This window comes from Haematobia irritans, chromosome 3 (genome assembly GCF_050003625.1).
Source record: "Haematobia irritans isolate KBUSLIRL chromosome 3, ASM5000362v1, whole genome shotgun sequence".
Lineage (NCBI taxonomy): Eukaryota > Metazoa > Arthropoda > Insecta > Diptera > Muscidae > Haematobia > Haematobia irritans.
Window position 1 is genome coordinate 96,899,185 of NC_134399.1, and position 18,924 is coordinate 96,918,108.

Below are 18,924 nucleotides of genomic sequence, written 5' to 3' on the forward strand. Positions count from 1 at the left end.
TTTGTGACACTGTGTGCTGGAGTCCGCTTGTGGGGATCTACCAACCATTTTATTTTTAATGAAATAAAATATCGTGTTAAATGACTACGCGAATTTAATATTGGAAAGTTTAATCACTGACACTACCACAACACAAAATATCAAAACAAAACTGCTTACTCTTTCCTTCAAACATAGTGAAGATACTTTGATCGATAACGATAACGATAACAGAAACTGCAGAACTACTCTCTCATCGTACGCAATAACAGGGTATCACAACTGCTATTAAAACGTGACTTTATAGTGTTACCACCCCCTATTGTGTTAAAGACATTAATATAAATCGTCAATATGAACAACAGAAGCATAAACCTTCGAAAAACCGTTCTTTCAACACCAATTAAAGATAAACCGGATCTTGATAATACTCCAACATCATCAAAATACAATTCACCTAAATTGATTCAATTAATTGATCAAAAATTTGCTCGTCAAACCGAAATTTTGACGGCAAAAATAGATCAGGCAGTATCAAAAGCCATGAGTGCTATGGAAACAAAAATTATTGAAATGACAAAAGATATAAATGATCTCAAGAAGAGGATTATTGAAATTGAAAACCAACATGAATCAATTAGTGTACTAAAAAATGAAATTCATGAACTCAAATTTAAATTACATCGACAAGATAATCTAAATGTAGCATGTAATCTGAGATTAAACGGCATTCCATCATATAAGAATGAAAATCTTTACGAAATTTTCAAAACTATGTGTGAATCGCTTGAGATTGTGACACCAAATATAAATAGTATCCATCGCATTAACACTCGTTCTAAAACTAATGATGGAACAATATTAATTAAACTATGTTCACCAATGCATAAAAACTTTATTTTGAAAACTATAGCTCAATTCAAACGCGTTAAAAAAACCCAACTTTCGTTAACAATGTGCGGTTTTGACAGCGATAGACATTTTTTTGTCAATGAAGATTTAAGTAAAGAAAATTATAAAATATTTCAATCCGCACTTAAATACAAAAAACTTAAAAAATTGACAGCTGCATTCACAGTACGCGGGCTCGTATATGTGAAACTTTCAGACAACGACAGAGGTGTACGTGTTGATTCCCAGGAACAGCTTGAACAGTTTTTTCGTTAAAATCTACGATTTAAATTTATCAAAACCAAATTTTAATGTAATAGTAATTACAAAAATAATTATATGTTTTGCCCTAATTCTTCTTTATAAACTGCGATTATTATTATATTTATTACAATCGAATCAAATAACCAGAATAAAATATTCAACAAAAAATAATAATATAATAACATGTCTAATACAACCAAAAATGCGTTGCTTCTCTAAATACATCACTGACATTTAATAATTGCTACAGTTCCAAAGACGGTCTTTTCAATATGGTACGTGTGTTAACAAAGCAGAAACCAGGATTAACTATAGTCCATATCAATGCACAAAGTCTACAAAATAAATTAGACGAGTTCCGGCAAATCTTTATATCATCAAATATTGATATCATATGTGTCTCTGAGACGTGGTTTCAACCTGAAATTGTTGATGGCATTTATAATCTACAAGGTTATAGACTATTTCGTTCAGATAGAGATTCTCATGCTGGTGGAGTGTGTATGTACGTGCGCAACGAACTGAATAGTTGTATGAAACTAAAATCAGATAGTGGAAGCCAAATAGAGTTCATCTTCTTAGAAGTTTGTACTGCAGATAATACGAAATTACTTGTCGGCACAGTTTATAGGCCGCATCGAACTATACCTTTTAATAATCTGATTGATACTCTGGAAAATCTTACATTGCTCTACAATGATGTTATAATCGCAGGTGATTTCAACAGCAACATTTTGGTAGAAAAGAGACTCAATGAATCTATGAATACTCTTGACTTGTACTCAGTAAACACAATTATACCTACGCATTTCTCGAATTCGGGGAATACCTTACTTGATTTAATATTTGTTAACAATTGTGAAAAAGTTCTACTATATGATCAACTTTCTGCATCATCCTTCTCCAAACGTGATTTGCTATTTTTGACTTATGATGTAACCGTTTTCAAAGAGAGCAAAGTATTCGAATTCAGAGACTTCCGCAGAATTAACTATAATCTACTGAATGACATAGCTAACAATATAAACTGGAACGAGGTTTATTACTACGAAGCAGTTGAAGATCAAATAAATTTTATGCAAGGTAAAATAACAATATTGTTTGATGCCTGTGTGCCTAAAAAAGTTTTAAGGACTAAACCTACTCAGCAGCCGTGGTTTAATCATGAAATTAAGAAGTTGATACGTGATAGAGATAATAAATACAAAAGATGGAAACGCTATAAAACTACACAACTTTATGACCATTTTAAACTTGCCAGACGTGAAGTTACAAAAGCAATAAATATCGCAAAATCTTCTTATTATCAAAGAAAATTTAATGATGCAGTTGATAGCGGAGCAAAATGGATGACAATTCGAAACATTGGAATTGGGCGGAAAAGTACCACACCTATTAATATTGATATTAATGATCTAAATGAGATTTTTGCTAACCAAACTGCGTTAGGCAATCAAAATAATAATTCTGCATGTGAATGTCTTCCCTCTTGTGGAGATCTCTCGTTTGAAGAGTTCACCTTCAAGTGCGTAGATCAATATGATGTTCGAAAAAGCTTCCTATCTATTAAATCGAACGCTGTAGGTATGGATGAACTGAACCCAAAATTTTTAAAGTTATTATTACCAATATGCCTGCCATATTTCACCCACATTTTCAACACAGTTCTGACAAAGTCGATTTTTCCCAATACTTGGAAATACACAAAGATAATACCTCTACCTAAACCAAACAAAGAATTTCGTCCAATTGCCATATTGCCGTATCTGTCGAAAGTCTTAGAGCGGTTAATGTATGAACAAATAAATACATATATAATATCAAAAAAACTGTTGACTGAACGGCAATCAGGCTTTAGACCTATGAGAAGCTGTGCTACTGTACTTACTGATGTCGTCGAATATTTAAGATCAAAGATGGATCAAAATTTGGTATCAATACTCGTACTCCTCGACCATAGCAAAGCATTTGATACAGTAAACCACTCTATTCTAGTTCAAAAGCTGCAACGAAGATTTAATTTTTCTCAATCAGCATGTAGACTTGTCTCGTCTTATTTGAGCGGTAGAACACAATCAGTTTGTCACAACTCAGAAAACTCGAATATACTTAGTATTTACAAAGGTGTTCCACAAGGTTCAATACTCGGGCCGCTACTATTCTGTATTTATGTTAATGACTTGCCACTTGTCCTTCACCACTGCAATATTCACCTTTATGCTGATGACGTTCAAGTTTATACAAGTGCAAATCTTGACGATCTTCCGTGCTGCATATCTAAACTAAATGATGATCTGGACAGAATCAATAGTTGGGCTTATAACAATGACCTTAAACTAAATCCAAAAAAATCTAAATGTCTGTTAATTTCCAAAAACAAATTCATCAACCATTCACAATATCAAATTACCATAAATAACACCAATATCGACATTGTACAAACAGCTACAAACCTTGGAGTTATATTCAATAATTCGCTAACTTGGACCAACCACTTACAACAAAATATCGCTAAAACATATGGAATGTTAAGAAGTTTGTGGGCTGTACAATTATCTACACCGATACAAATCAGAATGCTTTTGGCGAAAACGTATCTTGTACCAACTCTTTTATATGGAATTGAAATATTTGCTAATTGCAGTTGTGATGATAAACAAAAGCTACTTGTAGTCTACAACAATATTGCCCGTTATGTCTTCAATAAGAAACGTTATGAACACATATCGTCGTTTTCCTACCAGCTGTTCAACATGAGTTTCGAAAACTTGATTAAATTCAGATGTTTACTTTTTCTGCAAAAAATTATTTATAGTGGCGAGCCCCCTTATATATTCAAGAGGTTAAAGTTCGCTCGATCAAATCGAGGAAGAAAAATCATCCAATTAAGATACAAATATTCCAGATCTGAGCAGCAATTTCTGATATATGCGATCCGTCTCTGGAACAATCTCCCTGCAACAATTCAATTAATAAGCAACGCATTGATTTTTAAAAAAGAATTAAAATCACATTTAGAATAATCTTATTATTATACAATCTTGATTAATGTGTATATTTGTAGCATTTAAAATCGCAACCATTTTTATTGTCATTCATAAACTATTAAATACAATTAATGTTCATATTTAATGTTACATGTATTAAAATCCATTTATATAGTTCCCTTTAAATTTTTTTTTTTAATTTTGTATCCAAAAACCTAAAATAAATTGTTAATCGACTTAAACCTTAGTGCTGTCATATATAAGATTTAATCTTGTTGTACTAAGGATCACCAAAATACGAATTAATAAATAAAATAAATAAAATAAATATTATTGCTAGAAATAACTCAACAAATAACAAGCCATTGTATGTTTTTATTCAACTTCATTGTTTAAGCGTGCTGTATTGACAACAAAAACGCTAGGAAACGTGAAAAAGGGAATTATTCGCCGTCAAGCTTATTGTATTTGCCGTTGCGGCAAAAATGTTTCGCCTACCGCCTATCGCTATGGTTATATTTACACACTTATGTGTAAATGTGATTGTAAGATAAGTTGTACAACTAATGTCATTACCATTCGGATAACATCAAATTGATTTTATTATGGATAATTGTCCGCCGTCGATAAGACAAATTTATATCGGCTCAAGCCGCCGCTGCCGGAGGCAAAAAATTAGTATTAGCCGCCGCCGACAAAAATGGGTCGGCTTCATTCTCTGGTACCGGCCTTAAGAAGGTATTGTAATCAATCATTTCTTCAATGAAATCTTGTAACAGTATCACGACTAATATGGTTGAAAAATGTACTTAAAACTGTAACTGGTAGTATTTGTTTATTTAGGTTCACCCTGTATGTTTTTCAATATTTGAAATTCTGAATGTAGCCAATACTAAAACCGTTGACATATTTAGAACATTGTCATGTGGCATATAGATGGCACTGCTAGTAAATTACGTCTGCTAGATCGTAGCCGACACATTTTTATCGGCGGTGACTGATACTCAATTTTTGTTACACTGAAAAAAGAGTGAACCCACCAAGAAGAAAACTTTTGGTTCATTTTAGAAAATTTTGAATATTTTTAGAACATTTTTAACCAAAAAGTATTACAAACGCTGACATCATGCCGATATCACAAAAAAAAAGTAAATATTTTTCGACAAATTCAAGAGAATTTATTAGACATAAATAATTTTTTTCACTTATTAAAGAAAATTTTGTAGTTTGAAGGAAAAAATTGGAGTTAAAAATTTCAAGAATGTCTTTAGTGACATACGAAGTTCATCATGGACGCATTTGCAGTAAAATGTACAAATTTAAAGAAATAATGAACTATAATTATCGGTCGGTCTGTCATCTTTACTGTGCATGATTTTGTAAAGGGTGATTGTTTAGCTATTATCTTTTTGCCAACGCGAGTTGACGCACGTTCGTGTTTTGTTTCGCTGCCAAACATCTTTACTTTGGACTACAATTTTAACATGAATTATCACAATGGACTGAATAGTCTAAGTGAGCCTGAATCTTAATCGGGCTGCCACTTTAACCTTTATCATGAATCGTCTCACAAACGAACAATGCTTGCAAATTACTAAATTTCATTATCGAAGTGCGTGCTCTATTAAGAAAGTTCTTTGCGCACTTTTTTATCGAAAAAGTGTGTTCAGCGACGAAGTTCATTTTTGGCTCAATGGGTACGTAAATACGCAGAATGGTGGTGAGCGCTATCCAACTAGTGAGATGATATCCAACTTTTTTTGGCAAAAATGCAAGAGCTTACTTGCATGGCATGTGGTTTCAACAAGACGGTGTACCAAATTTCAACTGACTCGAATGAAATTTGCTCCTCCAAGAGGCTCCAAAACCAAATCTCGGGATCGGTTTATATGGGGGCTATATATGATTATGGACTGATATGTACCATTTTTGGCATGGTTGTTGGATACCATATACTAACATCACGTACCAAATTTCAACCGAATCGGATGAATTTTGCTCTTCCAAGGGGCTCCGGAGGTCAAATCTGGGGATCGGTTTATATGGGGCCTATATATAATTATGGACCGATTTCGACCAATTTTTACATGGGTGTTTGAGGCCATATATTAACACCACGTACCAAATTTCAACTGAATCAGATGAATTTTGGTCTTCCAAGAGGCTCCGGAGATCAAATCTGGTGATCGGGTTATATGGGGGCTATATATAATTATGGAACGATATGGACCAATTTTTGCATGCTCATTAGAATCCATATACTTACATCATGTACCAAATTTCAGCGGCATCGGATGAAATTTGCTTCTCTTAGACGCTCCGGAGGTCAAATCGGGGGATCGGTTTATATGGGGGCTATATACAATTATGCACCGATGTGGAGCAATTTTTGCATGGTTGTTAGAGACCATATACTAACACCAGCCGGATTGGATGAAATTTGCTTCTCTTAAAGGCCTCGCAAGCCAAATTTGGGGTTCCGTTTATTTGGGGGCTATACGTAAACGTGGGCCGATTGCAAATGGGCCATTGCAATACCATCCGACCTACATCAATAACAACTACTCGTGCCAAGTTTCAAGTCGATAGCTTGTTTCGTTCGCAAGTTAGCGTGATTTCAATAAACGGACGGACGGACATGCTTATATCGACTCAGAATTTCACCACGACCCTCAATATATATATATATATATATATATATATATATATATATATATATATATATATATATATATACAGTTTGTCAAGAAAGTGTTTTGACAATGGGATCAAAATTATGTTTTGTTCAAAAATTAAATATAATGAAATTTTAAAATAATATTTTATTATGTATTTTGCAAAGTATACATACGTACACAGAATTAAAAATTTAATAAAATATTTAATATTTCAATTTTTTTTTGGATTTGAAATAGTTGGCAATGTCAAAAGACTTTCTTGACAGACTGTATATACTTTATGGGGTCTTAGAGCAATATTTCGATGTGTTACAAACGGAATGACAAAGATAATATACGCCCATCCTATGCATGACATGACAAGGTGTGATCCGAATTCAGTGTTTTGGATGTGAATTAAAAAATTGTGTGATATAAACAAATAAACTATTTATATATTTTTTATGATTTTTAACGCATTCTAAAGATTGTCTGAAACGTTTGACCTAAAATATTTTAATTCAATTCAAATTCAAAAAATTTTTTCAACATTTCACCGAAGTGGGTTCAGATTTAGATATAGCTTCCGTATATATATATCACCCGATTTTGCCAAATTTGGCCTTAAGTCCTTTATTTATCAACCGATCTTACTAAAACTGGGCGTACTCTAATCTTATATAGGATTGCCAACAACAAGGATATCCGGATCAAGAGAATATAAGCGGCACTCAAAAGCGCCAATGCGAAAAGAAGTGAACTCCAAGAATTAGTGTTAAACACAGGGAGCCACCGTGGTGCAATGGTTAGCATGCCCGCCTTGCATACACAAGGTCGTGGGTTCGATTCCTGCTACGACCGAACACCAAAAAAGTTTTTCAGCGGTCGATTATCCCACCTCAGTATTGCTGGTGACATTTCTGACGGTTTCAAAGCTTCTCTAAGTGGTTTCACTGGAATGTGGAACGCCGTTCGGACTCGGCTATAAAAAGGAGGTCCCTTGTCATTGAGCTTAACATGGAATCGGGCAGCACTCAGTGATAAGAGAGAAGTTCACCACTGTGGTATCACAATGGACTGAATAGTCTAAGTGAGCCTGATGCATCGGGCGGCCACATAACCTAACCTAACCTAACCTAGTGTTAAACACTGATTGATCTGTATTCTATTCTTTGGGTTTTTATACAAAATTTCTGAGTTGGACATAGAGTCCACTCCATAACTAAATAATCTAAATACCATATTTACATTAGCTTGTCAGCATACGCTTGCGATGGTTCTGTAACAATGTAACTCGAATTCATTAGACTACTTAAAGGGAATCAAATGACGATCAAGAATTTGGTCATAAAATTATGTCACTGACCAGCACAACAAAACAAAATATACGCGAAAAAATCGCTTCTGTAACATACCCCAAACACATTTTGCTTCAAGTATATATATTTTCAGGATTGGTCCAAACAAAATATTGTTTGTATTGTTCAAACATATTATGTTTCACCTTAGGGCATACACTGGTAGTAAAAAATTTTAATGAAGGATTCAAGAGTGTACAAAAACTTCACATGCATCTCAGAGCTATGGATACATTCTCAAAAAAATCGGTTCTCTAGCATATGCTACAAACATATTTTGCTTCAAGCTTATATGTTTTTGGGATTGGTGCAAAAAAAAAAATATTGTTTGTATTGTTCAAACATATTATGTTTCACCTTAGGACATACACTGGAAGTAAAAATTTTTAATGAAATTTTCTTTGTGAATATATATTTTTAAGGCGCCAATTGCTTACTTCCATTCTTTTACTTGCAGCATACACTCTTACTTGTAGCATACACAATTTTATGTCCCAAACATAATATGTTCTAACATTTTTACATATATGTCCAAAAACATGTTATGCAAGTATATGAACATTATATGCTTGCACTTAAAAATGTTGTGTTAAAAAATGTGAATTCCAAACATATAATTTTTACCCCCAAACATATGTAAAACAGTCTTTTTCGTCCGTGTGTGTGTCTAATATCAATCAAGATCTTTCTAGAATTCAATATTGGGCTTCAAGTAACGGTTTACTGCTTAATACATGCAAATGCAAAGCAATACGAGTAATCCGTAATAAATCTTTAGAAGTTGGGCCCAATATACATCTATTATTGGGAACGTTACTCCTAGAAGTTGTTGACAAAGCAAAGACCCTTGGGGTTATTTTCAACAAACATCTTAACTGGTCCGATCATATAACTGCCACTTGTGGAAAATTATTATATTACGATTCGTAATTTGTGGATAACCCAACCGTTTACACCTCTCAATATTCGGCTACTTCTTGTTAAAAGCTATATTCTTCCAACCTTGTTTTATGCCGCAGAAATTTTTGCGTGCTGTAAGGCTTCGGACTACAGAAAACTGCAAACAACATTTAACAATGTTATACCATATGTTATGTGTATGGTCTGAGAAAATTTGACAGAGTCTCTCATCTTTCGCCGTACGTCCTGAAGTTGCCTGAAGTTGTCCTGAAGTAGCACAGGCAAGCCAAAATACTTATATAATAAACTGAATTTTGCCAAATCTTCTTGGGGTAGAACTTTTATACAAGTAAGCCATCGTCTTAGTTCATCAGAGAAACACTTCCCGATTCATACTATCCGTCTCTGGAACCACTCCCAAATCATATTCAAATCATAAGCAGCAATTATAGATTCAAGACAAATGTCATTAAATTCTATAACGAATCTTGATGTTATCTATTAATAGAGTTCACTATTTCTCAGGCAATACATTTAAAAACTCACTTAAATAATTTATATATACATATATTTGTTTTTATTTTATACCCTAAACCACATAGTGGTCAGGGTATAATAAATTTGATCTGCCAAAAAATGTGCCAACCAGAAATATTCAGAATCACCTCCTGAGTCGATCTAGCGCTTGGTTTCCGTCCGTCTGTCCATGTATTTGTTGTTCACAGGATTCCAGTCGCAATTATTAACCGATTTTGATGAAATTTGGTACAGGGAGTTTTTTGGGCACAAGGACGAACGCTCTTAGATGCTCCGCAAGCCAAATCTGGGGATCGGTTAATATGGGGGCTATATATAGTTATGGACCGATGTGGACTAATTATTGCATGGTTGCAATAATTATTACTAACACTATTTACCAAATTTCAGCCGGTTCGGATGAAATATACTTCTATTGGAGGATCGGATGAAATTTGCTTCTCTAGAGGCTCCGCAAGCCAAATCTGGGGATCGGTTTATATGGGGGCTACATATAATTATGGATCGGTGTGGACCAATTTTTTCATGGTTATTGGAGACCATATACTTACACCATGTACTAAATTTCAGCCGGTTCAGATGAAATTTGCTTCTCTTAGAGGATCCGCAAGCCAAATCTGGGGGTCCGTTTATATGGGGGCTAAACGTAAAAGTGGGCCGGTATGGCCCATTTGCTGTACCATCCGACAAACATCAATAACAACTACGTGTACCAAGTTTCAAGTCGATGGCTTGTTTCGTTCGGAAGTTAACGTGATTTCAACAAACGGACGAACGGACATGCTTAGATCGACTCAGAATTTCACCACGACCAACAATATATATACCTTATGGGGTCTTAGAGCAATAGTTCGTTGTGTTACAAACGGAAAGACAAACTTAATATGAGGGGGGGGGGGTATATTAACTTTGTCCTATGGTGGAGGGTATAAAAATATGCAACCTAAATTTTAGGATACGCAATTTACACAATGTAAGGACAATTTTTTTAATTAAGAAAGAGTTGATAATTTTTGCGTAAAATGTTTGCACTTGGCTCCATCGTTTGCAATTTGAGTGCCTCCAGTAAAATCGTAAGCCTTTGAACTAAGGAATGTAAGTTCATGTAAACTTCATGTTATGCAAAGAAGAGCATTTTTAATTTAAAGATCGTCTTTAAATTAACTGATATTTTGAAAATTTAGATTTAAGATAAAAAAGCTTCAAATTCAGGCTAAGACTTATTTTGAGGATTTTGCATCTTTGGTTTAAAGTTTTTTTTTTTGTTTATTTTTAATTGTTAAACTGACATTTGCTTGTACGTGCACTCAAAATACAGTTAACTTGGATTATAAGATTTTAAGGATTTTCGTATTGATTCCGAGCCAAAGAAGCGGCTTCTTTAAAATAAAGACATTTTTGGGGGCTTAGGACCAATAAAATTTGAGATGAGATTTATAAATAGCACCCATATATATATATATATATATATATATATATATATATATATATATATATATATATATATATATATATATATATATATATATATATATATATATATATATATATATATATATATATATATATATATATATATATATATATATATATATATATATATATAATTCAATCTATGTTTGTTTATTTGTTTGTTTGTTTGTTTGTATGTTCCGAGTTGGCTCCGAAACGGCTGAACCGATTTACTTCAAACTTTCAGAGATCGTAGGGGGCGTTCATGTAGTGAAAATAGGGTACCTCATTTTTTGACACCTGGTCGCGGAGGGGGACCTCCCCTTCGTCGGACTTTTTGAAAATTGGACCAAAGTTGACCGATTTGCTTGAAATTTTCATTGAAGATTGGGGTTGGCATCTAGACAAAGATCCGCTACTTTTTATTTCGATACTTTGCGGCGGAGGGGGCCCTCCCCTTTGTTCGACTTTTTTTTTTTAAAGTACAGTGAAAAAACTAAAATTCTTTAAATTATCTGAAATCTACAGAGATCATGCGGTGAGGTTATGGAATTAATATGGGGTACCTGATGATTTCAAATGTGGATGGGGAGGGGGACCTCCACTTTGCCCTACTTTTTGAAACTTGGAACAAAATTATGCGATTTGCTTGAAATTTTCATTGAATGTTGGGGTTGGCATCTAGACAAAAATCCGCTACATTATTTTTCGATATTTGGTCGGGGAGGGGGACCACCCATTTGCCGATTTTTTTTTTTGAAAGTACAAACAAAACTAAACTCCCCCGACTGAAATTTTACGGAAAAAATGGGTTATGAAATTTATATCAGGTTCTTATTTTTTAATAAAAATAAAAAGGCATAGGGAGACATCCGCTTCTCTTAAGTACATACAGAGAAACAATTAAACTTTTACTGAGTTACTTGAAATTTACAGAGGACTGGGGAGAGGTTACGATATTAATAGTTGATACCTGATTTTGTGATATTTGGACGGAGGAGAGGCCGCCCTTTGAGGCTTATAATTTGCTTGACATTTTCTGGGACGTTTACAGAAGATACGCTACATCACTTTTCGATATTTAGTCGGGGAGGAGGTCCTCCTCTAAAACTGCTAAAAAAACAACAATTCTTAAGTTTTCTTGAAATTTACATAGGCAGTGGGGGAAGTTTATGAACGAAGAGGCAACCTTCCTTGCCCCACACTTGAAGGAAAGTTTCAAGAATTTTCAGGGAAGGTTAGGGGTGCTATTCACAACGGTGTTTGTCGATATTGTATCGGGGTAAGTGACGTCCCTTTAAAACAATAGAGCAAAATTTAAACATCGCCGATCTACTTGAAATTTACAGGGAACGTGGGAGGAGGTGATTCAATTTATACATGATTTTTAAATTAGTATATGATTTTTCGATATCTGGTTGGGATATCTGGTTGGGGATTGAAATAAACTTTGTTGATTTACTTCGATAGAATTTATAGGGACCATTGAGTCATTGTGAAATTAATATAGGGTACGTGATAGTCCGATATCAGATCTGAGTGGAGCGAAGGTGGGGAGAGGGTTCCCTTTTTTTCGTTTTTTTTTCTTAAATTGAAAGTAGAGGGTTGTCCGTAAATGGGAACTCGGTACATAATTACCTGATGATTTCAAATGTGGATGGGGAGGGGGACCTCCACTTTGCCCTACTTTTTGAAACTTGGAACAAAATTATGCGATTTGCTTGAAATTTTCATTGAATGTTGGGGTTGGCATCTAGACAAAAATCCGCTACATTATTTTTCGATATTTGGTCGGGGAGGGGGACCACCCATTTGCCGATTTTTTTTTTTTTGAAAGTACAAACACAACTAAACTCCCCCGACTGAAATTTTACGGAAAAAATGGGTTTTGAAATTTATATCAGGTTCTTATTTTTTAATAAAAATAAAAGGCATAGGGAGACATCCGCTTCTCTTAAGTACATACAGAGAAACAATTAAACTTTTACCGAGTTACTTGAAATTTACAGAGGACTGGGGAGAGGTTACGATATTAATAGTTGATACCTGATTTTGTGATATTTGGACGGAGGAGAGGCCGCCCTTTTAGGCTTATAATTTGCTTGACATTTTCTGGGACGTTTACAGAAGATACGCTACATCACTTTTCGATATTTAGTCGGGGAGGAGGTCCTCCTCTAAAACTGCTAAAAAAACAACAATTCTTAAGTTTTCTTGAAATTTACATAGGCAGTGGGGGAAGTTTATGAACGAAGAGGCAACCTTCCTTGGCCCACACTTGAAGGAAAGTTTCAAGAATTTTCAGGGAAGGTTAGGGGTGCTATTCACGACGGTGTTTGTCGATATTGTATCGGGGTAAGTGACGTCCCTTTAAAACAATAGAGCAAAATTTAAACATCGCCGATCTACTTGAAGTGTACAGGGAACGTGGGAGGAGGTGATTCAATTTATACATGATTTTTAAATTAGTATATGATTTTTCGATATCTGGTTGGGATATCTGGTTGTGGATTGAAATAAACTTTGTCGATTTACTTCGATAGAATTTATAGGGACCATTGAGTCATTGCGAAATTAATATAGGGTACGTGATAGTCCGATATCAGATCGGAGTGGAGCGAAGGTGGGGAGAGGGTTCCCTTTTTTCCGTTTTTTTTTTCTTAAATTGAAAGTAGAGGGTTGTCCGTAAATGGGAACTCGGTACATAATTTGATGATTTTTGCACAGGCTTCTGCCAGACTTCTTTTTAGTAAATAACTTAAATTTACATGAAATTGGTAGCCAACGTAGAGGGTGCATCATTTTCCAACATATTAGCAAATGTTAATGTGGTAAAATTTTTTACTACTTTTGCTTTTTCCGATTTATTGGATGGGAAACAGTAATTCTTTGTATGTTATAATATAGTGCTTAATTTTCAGATATGTTGAGGAGAAGGATACCTTTCCTGGACAAACCACATTTAAAATTCATAAGAAATATAGAAGATTGTCCAACAGCTTGAATACAGAACATTATTAAACAAATTTGGAGGAAAGGGTACACCCACTCCCGCCGTATTTGTACCTATAAACGAAAAATCAAGTAGTCCGATTTGTTTAAAAGAATTCAAATCTTTTCGAATTTGTTTTGAGCACGAAGGATATAGTTGACTAAGTTAACGCAAAATGTTCCTCCAAATACGCTTCGGAAGGCGCAGCGAAGCGGGCCGGGTTACGCTAGTATATATATATATGTATATATGTATATATATATATATATATATATATATATATATATATATATATATATATATATATATATATATATATATATATATATATATATATATATATATATATATATATATATATATATATATATATATATATATATATATATATATATATATATATATATATATATATATATATATATATATATATATATATATATATATATATCATTCGCCCGATATGCACTTATAGATATAGCTCCCGTATATATCTATCGCCTCTATGGCCATATAGGACTAAGTTTAACACTTATTTACGTCAGGGATTACAATTGGAATTCTAGGTATGCGTGCTAATTTTGTTCAAATCGGATCAGGTTTAGATATAGCTCCCATACATATATATTTCGACCGATATGGATTTAATTGGCTCCAAAGGCCAGATTTTGCCTTTATTTCCTTCAAATTTTTTACAAAGAGTATATCTGATGGCATTGTCATGTGAGCCCAATGTCGTCAAAATCGGTTCAGATTTAGATATAGCTGCCATATATATCTTTCGCGCGATTTAGATTCATAGATTCACCTATCTTCGTGAGCTCATATCCTTGTAAAATCGGCTGAGTAGCTACAATTGTAGAAATGCCTCAAATTCACATATACCTCTAATATACATGTATCGTCCGATAAATTATAAATACACTTTTGCACAATTGCATAAACATGATTTTAGCTTTAATTACCTATACGAGTATCTTACTTATATTATGTATCGCCCTAGATTTAAATTTTAATTGTAGACAATTTGTAAATGTGTAAACCGTTGTCCAAATCGGTTCAGATTAAAATATATGTAAAGGGTGATACGGTCAAAATTTGGTCAATATAAACTTGACGTATTTCTTTCAATTTTGCATTTAAAAAACCTGAACACCCCTCATTTTGAAGGTGTGTGCGTGTAGAATGTTGCTCCTATTTTGATTTTGGAATTCATTCTTCAGTTGTCAAAATGCCGTCCAAGCATGAAGAGCAGCGTATCAAAATTGTAATGTACCAGACCAATATCTGAATAGGGATGTAAGTTTTGTAAAGAATATCATAACATCTTAGAATTGTGAAAGACTTAGGACTGCGGGAGCCTTCTTTCGCTAGCACAATCGGGTGGGGGGTTCGTGTCCTTTCCTCTCACAACCACTTTCCCATCACAGCATTATTTTATTTCAGACTCCCTATTTATTTGAGTAATTAATGAAATCTTACATGGACCGAAATGACTAGAGAAAACTAAAAAAATTAAAGATTTTCCCCACTCTAGTCACAAATGAAAGGTAAATAGAGACAGGAGTATTTTCTAAAAATTGCCAACGTTAAATGTATCCCAGATGTAATTGGGATAAATTGCCTCAAAACCCTCGCCATACCAATGTTCTGTTGGCATAAATTTTAACAGAACCCCTAACAAAAATTATTTTCTTTTATGGCCTCATTCCTTGAAAACACTTATGAAGAATAATTTACCGAGCCATGATTTTTATATCATTACCTTCAAATATTTATTAATCGATTATATGTATATGATTCTAACATATTTTAGTTAAATTTTAAATTACATCAATTCAAAATTATTCAATTTATATTATAATAGGTAATTTTACTCATTAATATTAAAAAAGAGGAAACAAAATTTACGTCCCTAATAGGGTTAAGAATCAAAATATCTAACTTTCACTCATAAAGAAATTATGCCATGGAATCAAAACAAAACAAATAAAACCTGCCCCTTTTGCTATGAGCACAATAAAAGAGAGATCATAAGAGAGGCTTAGTGTATGGTAAACCAGTTATTTGGAGATTAAATAGTCTTTAGAAAAATAGAGAGAATAATAAAAAAAGACAATAATATCACACCATACTCTTTTGTGCTCTCTCAATTATCGATATGTATGTGCATAGATAATTGTATTAAAGGGAAAAAAAATAAAATAACTCAACACCGAAAAAATGGAGGAACTAATAAAGAGTAAAAACTTACCAACAACTCGATCATGATGAAGGCCTCCATGTGGTCGATGATGCTGTTGTGATGTAAATGTTAATTATGTTAAAGGGTGTTGATTACGCCGTGATAATATTTTTGAATGCACATTCGCAAAATTATTTTTTTGTAACTCATGGCAACATCTCAATATAAAATTTTATGCACTTAAACTATCTAAAAAAATGTTTCAAATTAAATTTCCATTGAAATTTAATAATTTATGAATTATACGAATTATAGCCGATGAAATGAATGAAGATATGTTTAATTTTGTTTTGACGACCGTATCAGGTTACATCGGGGTAAAGCCGGTTGAAGTGTTCAGAAGTAATAATTTTACAATTCCGGAAATTATCATCGTGAAACTACAGTCGCAATGGCCTGGGCATCATAGAGGGGCATCAAACTCGAGATTTTATCGAGACAGGGTAAAAAATGCGGCGATGAGATTAAAAAATCCAAGCATTTATAATGACTTTTGTTTCGACAATTTTAATAAGGCGGCATTTTTTGGCTTCCGGGTTGATGAAAATGTTCTAAGCCACTATATCATTGGAGCATATGTTTGAGATTTACATCCAAATTTTGGTATCAAGAATTCTGGCAGGAAAACGAAATTTCAGGATTGTCTTTTATCCAAAAATTATGAAGCTACTACCCTGTGGGTAGTAGCAATCCTTTTGATGAAAAAAAAAAAGGTTTCCGTACTTCGAAACGTTGCGTGAGCATAAAAAATGTATGTCACGTTTTCCCAGATTTTTTTGCAGATATATTGGAAGTATTGTATTTTATCTAGCAAAGTTTAATTAAATGTTAAATTCTGGCGAGAAAGCAAATAATCCACAAAATTATTTACCTTTAGAAAATACTGTTTAAAATTTAAAGTAAAAATGTGATCAGTGGAGAAGTTTCACGAAAATTTATAAATCACTTGCTGATTAAAATGAAAAATTTTGATTTTTTCTCTAGGATAGAAACACTTTAGCTGTGATCTGGTTGCCGTTTCACAGAGGAAGGAAGCTCACGTTTTTACCCGAATCGATGAAAGAAAGGAGTTTTGATTTTCTCTATGATGCCTAAAGAATAATGTCAAAACTGCGCGAATAGTGGTGTTGCCATTTCCCCGATAGATCACAAAATATTTACCCAAATTTCACTAATGAACACAGGGAAACATAAAATAAATTTTGGTATTCGCACTTACGAAATTTTTCCTGGTCATTTAAATTTCGATTTTATAGGATTTAAATAAAAATCCGATTTTTAAAATTTTCATCAATATTCACAACATTTTCTTATGGTATTTATTTAATAAATATAGTTAATTTATGTAATTCACTGAATAAATATGTTATTATGTACAGAGGGATTCGCGTATAGACTCCTTTAATATAGTCCAATTACAAACTGCGTAATAAAAAAAAAATGAATCATCATGTGTAAGCTGATGTAGAAGTTCGGACAAAATTCACCACTGAGCAAAAAGAAACGCACAAGAAAAAAATTACCATTGAAACATTTTTGGTTTTACGTAGTAATCAAGCAAAGATCACAAGAATGCAGGTGTTCAATTTATTTGGGCGTATGTATAACAAAGAGCAATGAGTAAATACACATAGAGCAAAAAATCATATTTTGTTTGTTCATACAGCTGAATGCAGATTACACTCATCGACAAAAGTGTGTCGCACAACGAAATTAATTTGAAAAATCTATTTTGTCTTGTAGTTGATTTTACTTTCCGTATCAAAGCGGCCACTACAAACCAGATTATTTCCCTGATGCTCAAATGGGAAATAAGATGGAAAATGGTCGTTAATATGATTCGCAAATAACTACAAATTATTTTTTTTTTCTATCAAATTTCAAATTTCATTCAAGTCTATATTGTTGACAGTGAATATCTAGTATGATATGTAAAGTTCTTTACGGTTTTTTTGTTTTTGCTATTGATTGTTATAAAAGTTACCTATCTAAATGTATCTCATATTCAAAATGTTGTTCGCAAGTGTTCAACTACTATTAATTGTTTATAAAATTGACATTAAATAGGAAAAGGGTAAATATCTCAGGCGCATACCAATTTTTCTATTATTGACGGATATCTTTTCCGTGAAATGTCCCTACGATTTTTCCATCCATGTCCTCCAGGACATAGTAGTGGTTCCCTAATTTTTCGCGAACTTTCGCCTTGAGAAATACTGGTGAAAACTTAGCATTGAACCCCTTTTCGAAATTGCTTTGGGCAAAATTTCGTCGAAAAACTATTTGCCCAACGTTAAAAGTTTGTGGCCTGGCACGAAGATTATACTGTTGTTGATTTTTATCATAGGCAGCTTTAATATGTTTCATTAGTTCATTCCTTATGAGCTGGAGCTGATCGTCACGACAAATACCTGTAGTAGGCTCATTAAGTAGATTGAGGCCCCTTAATAGGCCATATGTTGACCCGTGGGTCACCATATCAAAGCCAAATAATGCGTGGTAAGGCGAACATTTTATAGATTGGTGAATAGCATTTCGTAACGAACAACTAATTGAGCTAAGATGTTGATCCCACATGCGATGATCTTTTTTCAGATATGCCCGGATACCAGCAATAAGCGAACGGTTAACCCTTTCAGAGGCGTTGGCTTGCGGCGAATAA

The 18,924-nt window shown here is 33.6% G+C and overlaps 1 protein-coding gene across 1 annotated transcript; it reads left to right on the forward strand.

Annotated features, from left to right (window-relative positions):
• Positions 1 to 333: 333 nt before the first annotated feature.
• Positions 334 to 18,112, forward strand: LOC142231083 (uncharacterized). Its single transcript, XM_075301702.1, has 3 exons — positions 334 to 935; positions 1,385 to 3,918; positions 18,006 to 18,112. The coding sequence occupies exons 1-3, from the start codon at positions 334 to 336 to the stop codon at positions 18,110 to 18,112; spliced, it is 3,243 nt and encodes a 1,080-aa protein (XP_075157817.1).
• Positions 18,113 to 18,924: the final 812 nt, after the last annotated feature.